This window comes from Anser brachyrhynchus, assembly GCF_964034855.1.
Source record: "Anser brachyrhynchus genome assembly, chromosome: 4".
Lineage (NCBI taxonomy): Eukaryota > Metazoa > Chordata > Aves > Anseriformes > Anatidae > Anser > Anser brachyrhynchus.
This window is the reverse complement of record NC_137698.1, coordinates 2601168-2613825: the sequence shown is the minus strand read 5'-3', so window position 1 is coordinate 2613825 and position 12658 is coordinate 2601168. Positions and strand designations below refer to the sequence as shown.

General features: G+C 34.9%; 1 protein-coding gene across 25 annotated transcripts in view; it reads right to left on the bottom strand.

The window, feature by feature from the left end:
• Window positions 1-12658, bottom strand: part of CAMK2D (calcium/calmodulin dependent protein kinase II delta) — a 167024-nt gene that overhangs the window by 29871 nt on the left and 124495 nt on the right. For 3 of the 25 annotated variants that reach the window (XM_080591260.1, XM_080591249.1, XM_080591267.1), the window contains 5 exons: window positions 12451-12493; window positions 8447-8484; window positions 6888-6920; window positions 2542-2601; window positions 904-945 (listed from right to left, as the gene is read on the bottom strand). In XM_080591260.1, coding sequence (XP_080447386.1) covers window positions 904-945; window positions 2542-2601; window positions 6888-6920; window positions 8447-8484; window positions 12451-12493 — 216 coding nt within the window. The remainder of the gene's footprint in view (window positions 1-903; window positions 946-2541; window positions 2602-6887; window positions 6921-8446; window positions 8485-12450; window positions 12494-12658) is intronic. The other 22 variants (XM_080591266.1, XM_080591263.1, XM_080591264.1 and 19 more) reach the window with 11 other exon arrangements.

Below are 12658 nucleotides of genomic sequence, written 5' to 3'. Positions count from 1 at the left end.
AAGGAATGGAGAACACAAGTACAATACACACCATCAGCACGTTCATGCTTCAGAAATGCCTGCATGCGTTATTTTTTCACTCAGATTCAATCCTTCTCTCATAAAATAATCACAAGTAGTTAGACTAGATGAATGAAATGACAAATGTTTAAGTCAGCACTGTAAACAGGGAAATTTTTGTTGAAGAGCAAATTCTTTGCAGGAAACCTAGAACATGCGTTATATGGAAATGATGATATTTCCTGTCCCTTTTCAAGTCCATGCATGAAAAAAACAAACAAACAAAACATGTTTTAGGAACCAGCTGCCAAACACAAACACCACAATACGCAAGGAAAGGAAAACAGCATGAAGAAAATGTATAAAAATAAAAAGACCTCTTGATCACTTGAAATGTTAATTTTTTTGAAACTGCTCAATGATGTTATGGAAGAAAACCAAAGTCCTGTGCAAAACATGGTATATAAGCATGCTGAGAAACAGCAGATGGGATAAACTGAAATTATGTCTTTATCTAAGGTGACAACTGCTAAAAAAACTTGTCATTATAACCTCACAACACTCTGACAACAGCATTCTTTTGTTTTGTTTTTTTTTTAAACTTAGAATGGAGAATTTTTGGCTGGAACAATTAGTACACGATGCTCCCTGAGACTGGCTGCACGGGGTACTGAGCTCTGCCAATTGCTGCCGACTCCCCCAAGAGTTTGAGATGCACAGCAACCAGCAGAACACATGCAGCAGATGAACACAGATGGAACGGGCTCAAGAGACACCAGGTGTAACAAATGCAGAAATGAGATTTTGCTCCATAAATTCCTGAAACGGCCCTACTCTGTTGTGGAATAGTGGATGAAATGTGTGGTTTGGAAAGGCAAGATGGAGTTGATTCTTTCTGAATACCTTATTTCCATCAGGGTTGTGGATTACTGTAGTTTGGGGCTCCTGAGCAAGAACAAAATAAGAGAAAGAGTTCTTGGTAAATACATTCTCATTAGTGTGAGGGAGTGCAAGAAGAGCCAGCTCACAAATGCTGAACAGTGACAAGAGCTAGAACAAATGGTAAGTATTGCCAGAGGATGAAACTGGATGCCTCTAATAAATATTTCCTCAACAGCAAGCCAGCAAAAAAAGACCATCTCACCTAATGCAGCAGCATGCAAAGACCTTATTCATGACCAATGCATACAGGGCTTTGAAGCTCCGGAGACCTGCAGAGGCTCTCTTTTTCACAAGGTCACACTAAAGGCTTTGCTCCTTTTCTTGTCTGAGCCAGGCCAGACAAGAAGGCCAGAAATTATCTCTTTTCTTTAAGCATGTTTGCTTGTATTAGTATTACCACAACAATGATCAATAAAAGTACAGATGGATTGATAAAGATTAAGGATAAGCTAAGTACCTATAAACACTACTGTGTTAAGGAATGTGTAGATTGTTACCAATTGCTGCCCAGGCAGAGCTGCACAGGATAAGTGAGAGATATTTGCATCATTTTTAAGTGTATTTTATTTTTTAAAGGATTTGGGGAAACTAATAATAAAACAGATTAAATAACCATTGAAATGGCAGTTAGCCAGCATGCTTTCAGCACTGACCGTTGTCCTTTGTGACTATGTCTGGAAACATAGACCATATGCTCGTATATGAAATCTGCTACCTGTTAACTGGTCCTTGAAATTACTTAGCAATGTATGCTTCAGTACCAGTTGCCCAAAAATTGAAGATGAAAAATCTCTCCCAATGTGTGTAAGAGTTATCCACATTTCCTAAGTGATGCATGCATGCATATGGGACACAATGCCTCACAAAATTAGGTACTTACACACTGGCATTCATATTTGTGAGCCACATGTATGCCTAAGAAATAGGAGGTACTAATAAAAGCAAGATTGCAACGGAAACATTCATGAACGGCACTGATTAGTAATATGTGCCTAGCAGAGCTTATTAATGAGTAATGTTTCCTGCAGCTTTAATGCAAGAGAATTAAGTGAAAATGTTTAGGACTACATGCCTCTCGATCCTTGGGAAGACTTGCAAAGTCCTGCTGAGTCTCAGCAAATATGGAATGAAAATCTGAATAAGGTCTATTTTATGGTTGCCTAGCAATAATCCTGTTAGCTCTCCTTGATACCAATACTTATACTAAGACAAAAGCAGAGAAAATAATAGTGTTTTTTTTCTTTTTCCCCAAAAAGGTTAGCATTAAAAAGATTCAATCATCAGGCAAAGAGCTAAGAGCAACATAAAGCGCATTCTACTCACTTTCTGGAACAGCATGCAAAAAAATCCAACTACAGTTACAAATGCTATGACTCTACCGCATCCAGCTTCCACGTAATGTTTTCTATTAATAAACACGCTGTAACGATGGACTTCCTCACATACAAAAAAAACATAATTCAAACAAAAGTTTTTTTCAAACACCTGTTCTTAGAAAGCAAACAGTGTAAAAGCATGAAAAAAAAAAAAAGAGGGAAGAACAAACAGAAGACAGTCAAAAACTTCAAGATAGCATGAGAAGGAAGATTCCAGGTATACCAGCGCCGGGGTAGGAATATTTTCCTTGGGGCTGGTTACCACGTTCGTTTTGTTGTTTATCTGTAGGTATGCAGAAAATAGAAACAGACAGGCCTTAGAACTCTTGGTAGGCAACGTATCTATATCTCTCTGTATAGAACATCTATATACAGATATAGATATCTATATATAGATATAGATATGGAAATAAAGAATCACAGAAAGATGAACTTATGAACTTGGAAGAACACTAACAATAGATCTGATAGCTAGCTGCAGCTCCTCCAAACATGCTAACTACCAGTTTTCAGATGCACTATAAGAAGTTCTGTATGAGGTATAGATGACTTCAGCTGTGACACTTAAAAGAACAGAAAGCCTTTAAATAGCAGCTAAACACATATAAAAAGAAAAAAGAATTATTATGGGTTTGAAGAGAGTACTAAATAGCCATTGTGATTTCCTGTCATGCAACAGTATTAAATAATTGCGCCCAATTGTACTTAGTTTCTAATTACCAATCACTGGTGTAAATAATATTTGGTTATTCATAGCTCTTCATATATCTACACATTTGTTCTACTGTCTTCTGGGAACAGACCTGAATAAATATAACTGATGCTGGAAAGAGACTGGTGTCCCTTTAGCTTTTTTGGTGTCACTTACTACAAAACAATTGCCAGCTGTGATTTTTTTTTTTTTTTGTGATTTCAAGAATCCTGCAGTAACTGAGTATCAGCCTTTCAATTTGGTACTATGAACTGAAAGTGTAAGGTTTCACACTACAGCATCTGTAATCTTAATACACAAATCACTGCGTATCTGCTTAATTTACACGTAGGCCACCACGCTAATTCTTAAGCTTCGCACAGTACCACGCCTTTACAAAATTTTTGGACTTTACTTATATAATCTCTTAGTTCAAATAAGTTGTTTAGCAGTGAGTTTGAAGTTATCTGATTCTTTAAATCCATTTTTTAAATTCAGCTTTCATAAATACCATGGTATGAAAAGAACAGAAATACTAAAAGTCATGTACCAAGCCACTTTTTACATGCACTAGAAAGCAAGATTAAAGTATAGGTAAAAATTAGTTCGAAATATGTCATTTTTCTTAAACAATTATTAGGAAATATTTTCATGTACATTTTGATCATGTCTAATTTTAACAAGTGCAATCCAAAGCAGCATGCAGAACTGGGTGCATAGATATAGAGTCTGGAAAGACTTTGATCAAAAATGAACTTCTACTGAACCTTTTAGTCACAGTGCTTAATAATATACTTGCAAAACAAAGGAACAGAAGTTCAAAATTGTTTCATTATTGAATTTTTGTAAAAATTTAAATAACTTCATCATTTAAAGAAGAACTCTAGCAATTTTTGGGTCAGCTTGTAAAGTATTTTCTCTTCTAAAGAAAAGCCTTTCTAAAACCAATTAGAAAATTAAGATGTGCTAAGTAATAAATACAAAAGAGCATAAGGAATGAGTAAGTCCTAGAACAGTGGACCACAAAGAGCTGTACCATAAACATCTGACTTCTAATTTAAACTTCCCAATGACCGTAGCCTCAGATGAAGTATTCAGCTTCTCAGTGGTGCAGGCAGCGAAGCATTTCAAGTTCAGTCTGTGCCAACGTTTTGTGAAATTCAAGCCTTTGGAAGTTAGCACCACTGGGGAAAGTCGCTGAACTTAATATCCTTGACAATTTTTCATGATTATTTTACTTTGGTAGAGGTGTGGCAGGTGATTTATTGGTAGCAGGAACTAAGCCTGCAGCTAACCTGAAGACTTACAGAGGGCATGTCTAGATTCTAGAAATGTCAGCAGGGTTTGCATTACTTAATTACAGGTTGCAAACTTCCTTACCCTAACAAACATTTAACTGACTTAAAAAAAAAGTCAGAGAATGTTTTGATACTAAATGTAATCTAGTAATATTTGTGGTAGGACCCATTCTCCCATATAAGATCAAAATAATTTTCTTTAAGATCAATGTCCTGCTGTAGAGCACTGTGAACAAGAAACACTTTTATTTTTTTTATTTTTTAAACAATGATCTTTCTTCAGAAATAGCTATTAAGAGAAAATGAGTTATTATTGAGTTCCAAGTGTTTATTTTATGGTCCCAATTAGCTTAGTTATTGCCAAATTAAGTTTCATTCATCTATTCACTGCTACACACTCAGTGATATTTCAGCCATAAGTTACAGGGGTATCTGAACTCAAGACAGGGAGAGAAAAAATACCTTGGTGCATAATTTCATTCCAAGAAGACATACATATTAGTGAGTATTTTATATACCAACTAACTTGCTTAGATATTTATGGGACTGTGAAATTGGCAAAACCTGAACTCCTTACTCAGGAAAAACCTTAAAAAACACCCAGCTACTTCAGTAAAAGGAAGTTCTCTATAGCGGAATTATGGAACATCAAGAATACATACAACGCTGCTTGATGGCATACTAAATCTTCTAAAACAGGAGAAAAATCATGTATCCAGTTATATAACTAAAAGTTCTTATTTTGGTGACAGCCTAGTCATCAAAAAACTATGAACAAAAAGCACCTAACAAAAGGCACAGATACACATTAGCAAAAATGTGAGTAAAGAAATGAATATTTCACCAGATTTCATACAGTTCTATTCCTGTAGCTTAAAAAAAAAAGAAAGAAAAAAGTGATATGCCAAACAAAAGCTTGTTGTTGAATACATAATGAAAACGGGTTAATCAAATTCCAATTCCAATTTTGCCTGAGTAAGGAGAGCAGGCTTGGGTCCATACTCCCTTGGTGAAAGTCCTATAAAAATAAACAATATCCATTACAGCTACTGCTGAAAACTGCAGGAAATATATTCAAAACTTCTTAGTAACATAATGAGAATATAGCATTCATTAGTAAAAGCAGAAAGAGATAGCAATTCAAAATTATTTCTTCTGTATACTTTTATACTATACTTCTGTATATTATTTATTCTGAACTTTCAAACTTAGAGAGAAATCAGCAATAAGCCTTATACCTTCTCTCTCCCACAGAGCACATAACTTGTGCTTTTTATTCATATGTTAACACACGTTGTGTATTTTGCATGTATTTTAATAGAAGAGGGAAATGGTTCAAAAGGGAAAAAATCATGTTAAACAATTATTCTAAAGCTCAGTTATACCAAAGTGGTGATCTTCTGTTTGTTGTAAAGAAGGAAAACTTTTATACTAGCACACCACTTGTCAAGAGCCATTCTTTTAGGTCTGATCATGGTTCAGGCTGGACACACACAAATGCTCCAAACATCTGGACATGACTGTAGAATCATTACAGATCTTTTGTCAAAATATTATAAAAATATTTTAAGAAACAAAACCTGCATCTTGGGATTTAATCTTGCACATTATACTTCGGTAACGAAAAGTTAAAGCACATCGCATTTGGGCTGCTAGAAATATCTTCACCATGCTTTTCCAGTAATCCTCATTTGGGCACTGTTAGCACTGATCCTCTGTCACTGAAAATATTTGTTCACCCAAAGAGACGACTATTTTCCTACATAAGTACATGCCTGCCCACGCCTGACCAGCACCTTCTTGCTTTTCAAGGAGAGTTGCACTTCCCAGTGAAAGGTGTGGATGAGGAGCATTTGCCATCCCTCTACCCACAGCAGCAGCAGAAGCTGGCTGGGACATCACAGCACGTCATCACGCATATCGCAAAATTCATATTCAAAACCATATTCAACAGGGTACAGTAAGTTGCTGGTCTGTTGGGACCACAGAGGCCAAATGAATACATGGCTATAGAGTAGGCTGAGGAGTAAGAAAAGAGACTGACTGTCAGTTGGGACGCTTTGTGATGAAACTCAGAGCCGTGAAGGAAGTTAGTTGGGAGGCTGCAGTAAGGACAGACTGTGCAATTGTTTTTCTGATTCCTAAGCATTTAGCATGGCACTCTGATCTATAGTTGCTCAATTAAATCAATACTATTTCATTGTGCACAAGGTAGTTTGTGTTACGTTTTATGATAGCAATACTATTAGCTTTAAACGCAGAGAGATTTTAAAAATTAATGGAAGGCTGTTATAAGATTACTATTTTGTTACTATTTTTATTTACTAAGGACAGCTGCATTGGCCAATGTTACATCTACTTTTTGTTTGGTTTTGTATGTCCCCAGGTAAAAAAAATAAAAATCTTGCTTGAAAGAACTGCAGAACAATTCATATAGCAACTGCAGGCTTAAAATTCACAAGATTGTACTGTAAAGTCTTGCAGCTTCTTGCAGTATGTTAACAAAACTAAATGCAACTGTTTGATTTCTAGGTGTGAACGTTTCACCGTAGGAAAAATCTGTCAGATAAAGATCCTCACCATCATCTGAACACTCGAACTGGACTTCCTTTTCTGAATTGACCAGTCAGAGAGAAAGGAAAAGAAGAAAATGTGACTGGTTGGATTTAAAGTATCAATGCATGGAGTACAGTATATATTTTTTTTTCTTTTTAATAGGAAAAAACTTAAGCTGTAGGAAGAAGTGGAAAAATGCTATGAAGAATATAGTAACCATAAAAGAAACGACCAAAATAGACTTCCCCAGATGTAAATTTACTCCCTTTGCTCCACATGACCATGCAGACAAAAAGCAGATATATAGCGTGCTGAGAACCAAAATATCACATCCCAGCAAGTGTAATTTAGGCAAAATTTTGGCAACAATTGTTTGCAGTATTATAATAACAATTGAGATATAACAAATACCATTGTAGACCTGTAGGAGGAATGATATTTATAAAGGAATATCTGTTAAGTACATAAAATCTATATATTCCACAATAATCATGTTAAGGATTTTCCACAGAAATGACTGAGTAGTACAGACTGCGTGCTTCTCCGTATAGCTAAGGTATCTACTGCTTCTAAGTGAGAAGCACTGAAATCATAGTGTACTCACTTTATGTTGCCAGTGTCAAGATGTTTTTATAGGAAAAGTGTACATATTTGGGAGAACGGGGACAAATATACTACGAATCTGGTGTTTAAGCATACAACGTTTTGTTAAAGTAAAAAGTTAAGATTGAATAATAAATTAAAATTCAGATCTAGGACACACTCCTGAGAGATAACACAGAGCAGAAGGATCTCTTTTGAATCATATAATGAAAGCTTTAAGCACTTATTTTAGTCTTCAGGAGTCCTCATAGAAAATAAAAAAAAATATTTTTCATTACTGATTGATATATATATATATATATATATATAATTTTGGGGGGGCTGTTTTTCAAAGTATTTATCCAGAACACTCATTTGTGAAGCATCTCTCCTCCTGCAGGATCTGATGACATGAGAATAGGAGCTCTAAATCATGTATGAAAGCTGCCAAAATGTTCCCTTCTTAGCAAGATCTATTTGTCAAGATGAGCTGATTTGTTGAGATACTAAACCCCTCGAGTTCTGCCAAGTATAGCAAGTACATCTGGCAGGATACACCTCATGTGGAGCCAAGCCTACCAGAAAAAACTTTTGGTCTTCCAAGGAATCTAATGAAAAGTCAAGGGGAAATATGGAGGCAATAGAGCTGCAGACAAGCACTGATACCTAGCTATCTAATATGGCCACCACCAAACCATCATTTATATTTATAAACTAATTAATAACATTGAGTCACACAATCATCCTTCACTGAAATATCAATAAAACATTTTCTCCAGCAGTTTTCTATTTTCTACTTATTAAAATGCTTGTTTTTCAAATTTTTTTTATTTTTTTAAGTTTCACCTACTAACATTCATGATTTCAAATACACAATAAGAAGCACTTATTATCACATTTTATCATGAAAAGAAATAACAATACTCAAATTTAAGAATTGCCAGAAGTTACACGTAGGTGGTGACTAAGAATATGTATTTTAAAGCATGTGTTTAACCTACCTTAACTCCATCGGGCTTTTTCAGTAAACTCTTGGCTGCTGTAAAATGAGACAAGTAATTTCAGTGTCAGATGGTCACCGCTAAGGTCAATCAGCTGTTCAACAAACCCCCATTGCCTCCCTGCTGCACATACATTTTCAATTTCTCTTTCCTCCTTTTGTTGCTCTGAGTACAGGAAATTAAATGTTGATAACGTTTAAGAAACTACAAATACCTCAGATTATCATACATCTCTTCTTCCACTGATTAAAGCTGATGGTTAACCATAAAATACAAAACCTAGTTGTTAGGAACTTTTCTGGGTGGCATACAGGAAACAGTTGCAGCTGGTATCTTAATGATGTTATTAATATAAGAGTGCCACAGAAGTAACCTATATCACATCAATAAAGTATCTTAAAAGCACAGCGAGGTACATGACTGCCTATTCCATTTAATGAAAAGCGAACTGATTTTTAAAACATCACCTCTAAGCATGGTTTGTTGGGGACTTCCCACCGGGACAGTATCAGTCTCCTTGTGTGATAGGTCAGGGAAATCACGAATATGAAAGAACAATCTGCTAGTGAAGTTTTGTTTTGGAGGAGTGCTTCTTAGGAGTTAATAATAAGGAATGGCAGCTTTGCTTCCAATAAGAAAAACCTGCCTGCCACTTTTCAGTCATGTTGCACACTGATCAAATTTCTTCAAAGTAAGTTGTGGGCAAAATTTCACTTGCCATGATTTTCTTAGGCTTTATATCCCACCTCTTAAACTAGCACGAAGAACCAGGCCAAATTATTCCAAATTACTCAATTTGGAGGGCTAATGTGCAAGAATGCACACCACAGCCCAGAACCTGCAAGCGTTACGGCAGAAAAACATGCTGGGAGACCTACTAAATTCAAATATACTATTCATTAAAGTGCAAATGCTTGATGACTCACTGCCAAAGACTTGAAGAATAATAAATTACAAAACAAGCCTTGTGGTTTTTTGTTTTATTGGTGTTTATGATCCAATCTTCCTACTGAAAAGTATATCACAGCTTAGATTGAAAGTGCTGTTCTATATACACTGTTTTACTCAGAAGTATGAAGCTTTTTTGAAAGAGAAATGCTCCAGCTAACAAGCTGGCATTACCAAAGGGAGGCAGACCTTATACGAGCTCCCATCATTACCGGTATCCTTCCATTAAAACAAAACAGAATAAACCCCAAACCAGCCAAACAAAAAGAAATAACTGGAGCTTGCTAGACTGAGGTTGCTCCAACTAGTTGAGGATTTTGGAGTTAATGAGTTATCCGGCTTAAAGCTGAAGTTCATTTGTGTATTTGTGGCTTACTCACTAGCTCCATCTGCATTAAGTGCTCATTTAGCTCTGTACAGGGTACAGAAAATGTAAGACCACCTCAGAAATTGTACAAAAATAACTGATGTCCATTACTTTGCTGTTTACATTAGAAAAAAAAAAAACAAAAAAACGGATGATGAAGCCAGATTACCGTTTATAATTTCATGGATACATCACCCCTCCAAATGCATTTTATAAACTACAGACATCAGCAAAGACTGCTGTTAAAACTCTCACAAGGGCCGTGATTTCCAACTAAAATTAAGAGCAATATATTTGCCTGCATTATGCAACAAGAACAGTGTATATTTTTTTTTATTTACAGAAGCATGTGAATTAATATTTAAAATAAAGTGCCTTACAAAAATTTGGGGGGATAGGATACATACTGCTGTGATGTGTGCTTGAAGGACCTGATACAACACAGCCTTAGATCTTACATTCCAGGCACTCCAGAAATTCATTTAGGGAAAGCAAAGGGGAGGAGATATTTCTACAACCTACGGCCAAAAAACCCAGAAGTTCATTGCTTTTGAAGCCTGTTTTATACCATTATAGCTTATAAAATTATGGGAAAACATACTTTAACTCTTATAGGCTGCTGTTCATAACAAACTAGGTTCTTTGACTACAGTTATGCATAAAACTTCTGAGTTCTTTCAATGCTTAACCAACATTACATGTTATATGTAAAAAATTAAATAAAAGCCAGTAAAATGAAGGCACCAAAAGCAGTAACTACAAGTATTGTGTTTATGGCACTGCCAGCATGTCCTTTAAAATGTGCCTGGTATGGATTATTATGCAGTATTTTATGTTATAGGACATATTTCATAATCAGCTGCCTTTGCAATTGTTGTTTTTGGCTTGGAATGCTTTTTTATTTTTATTTTCATTTTATATTTTAATTCATCTTTCTCTAAGCACAGATACTGCATACAAATCAAATATTTAAATAATTTGCAGTAGCAAAGCAATTAGCATATTCTAAATTAAGCCCACAATGAAAGATTTCTTGCAACTACAAGCAATAGCTATAAATAAAACCTAAGGCAGTGCTAATAAGCCAGAAAGCAGACTAAAGAGAAATGGCGTTGTGACAACATGAAGAAATTAAAGTGATTTAGGGCAAACAGCAATTTTGAAGAGAAAAAAGATGTTCCTTTCACGTGCTGAGGGTCTTACCTCACAAGAAATATATATTCCACATAAAAGGAAGAAAGAAAAAGGAAAATAAAACACTTTTATAACCACATTGTTATGGACAAATGACCTTCAAAAGCATGCTTTGCAATGAAATACAATGAATAAACAACTGGAAAAATAAAATGCCATCAACGGATACTATGGGGTCATTATGGTGTAAAACAGAGATGAAAGGTGAAAAATTTCAAGAAAAAAAAAGCCAAAACCCTGTTTGCTTTTCATGCCAAAATCACATTTTAAAATGACTTCAGCATTTTTCCTTCATGAAAGTTGGAACTGACTGTTACATATACAGACAGTGACAGGTATGAAAAGTGATGAAAAATGATGTACTTGTTTGATATTTAAAAATAACTAAGTTTTACAAAATATGCAGCCAACAGCATTCCCACCTTGAAAATGAACTGAAAGATGTTGGCAATTCATTAAGCCTTAACCCAATGAAATTTACATAAATGTAATCTTCTGTGTTGAATGTATATATTAAATATAGGAACCTAACTAAGAAGGAACATGTCTTTCAAGTACTATGCAAATTGAACAAATTGTTTTTGCATTCATGATTATTTATTTTGGATTATTCAGAGCTTATTATTATTCAAAACATGCCCAAAGCACTATCATGTTTTTGTCTATAAATTAAGTTATGCTCCAACAGTTACATCACCAGAGTAGGAGGATATGTAATATTACTGATTTTTAAATTTGGCATTCTTTTCAACTGTGCCCTTAGGATTTCAAATGGCAAAATGAAAAATTCAGCATAGCATCATAGTTCCAGCCATACTGCTACTGAGGACAATTCTAACTCTACTAACAGCAAACATATTCTAGTTTTTGCTATTAAAATTTATTTAATATAAAGATCTAAATCTCCATGTACACTCACTACAAAATTATTTCATAAATAGGAAACATCTCAGTATAACAAACTAGGCAACAGAAGACAGGGAAAAGATGGACCAATTTTAGTACATTTCTTACTTCTTAGCAAAGCAATAAAGAATGGACATTGTTTTTTTGTTTGTTTTTTTTTTTTTAATTGCAAGATGCAATAAAGTTCTCGAATGAGATTTCACATATAGAAAAGTGACTTTTTGACTGTTGTTTGACCATACTTACTCATAGGGAATTATATGTATTATTTGTGATTTTCGTCCACCAAAATAAGACAGGAAAATTCCATCTGTCTTTCAACAGATAGCACTAAACATGTAAAAAGAAGGAACCCACATTCTACTGAAAAATTACACCACTGATGTCTGCTACAAGTGATTCTATTTAGCCCAAATAGCTTAAATTCTCTTGCTTGTTTCTGCAAAGGAAAAAAAAATGTGAGACAGATCATGTTTATAGGTTCCTTAATAACAAAGATCTTTGTGTACTAATAAATCCTAATTACACCTTAGTTATTGCAGACATCAGAATATAAAAACTCTATGAATCTGGAGCTCAACGAACATACCTGAGAAATTTCTGGTAGCCAGCATAGTTGTCAAAATGGCCCCCTGTGTATACATATATATTCTCAAATTAGCAACACACTTGTTTAAAATATTGAATGTGAACACAACAGGAAAAAAAGTAAACAAGCATGCATTACATAAACTGCTTAATTAACCCTGAAAGAATGGATTGTCTGAGCATTAACTGTCATTCATGATGGTGTGAGA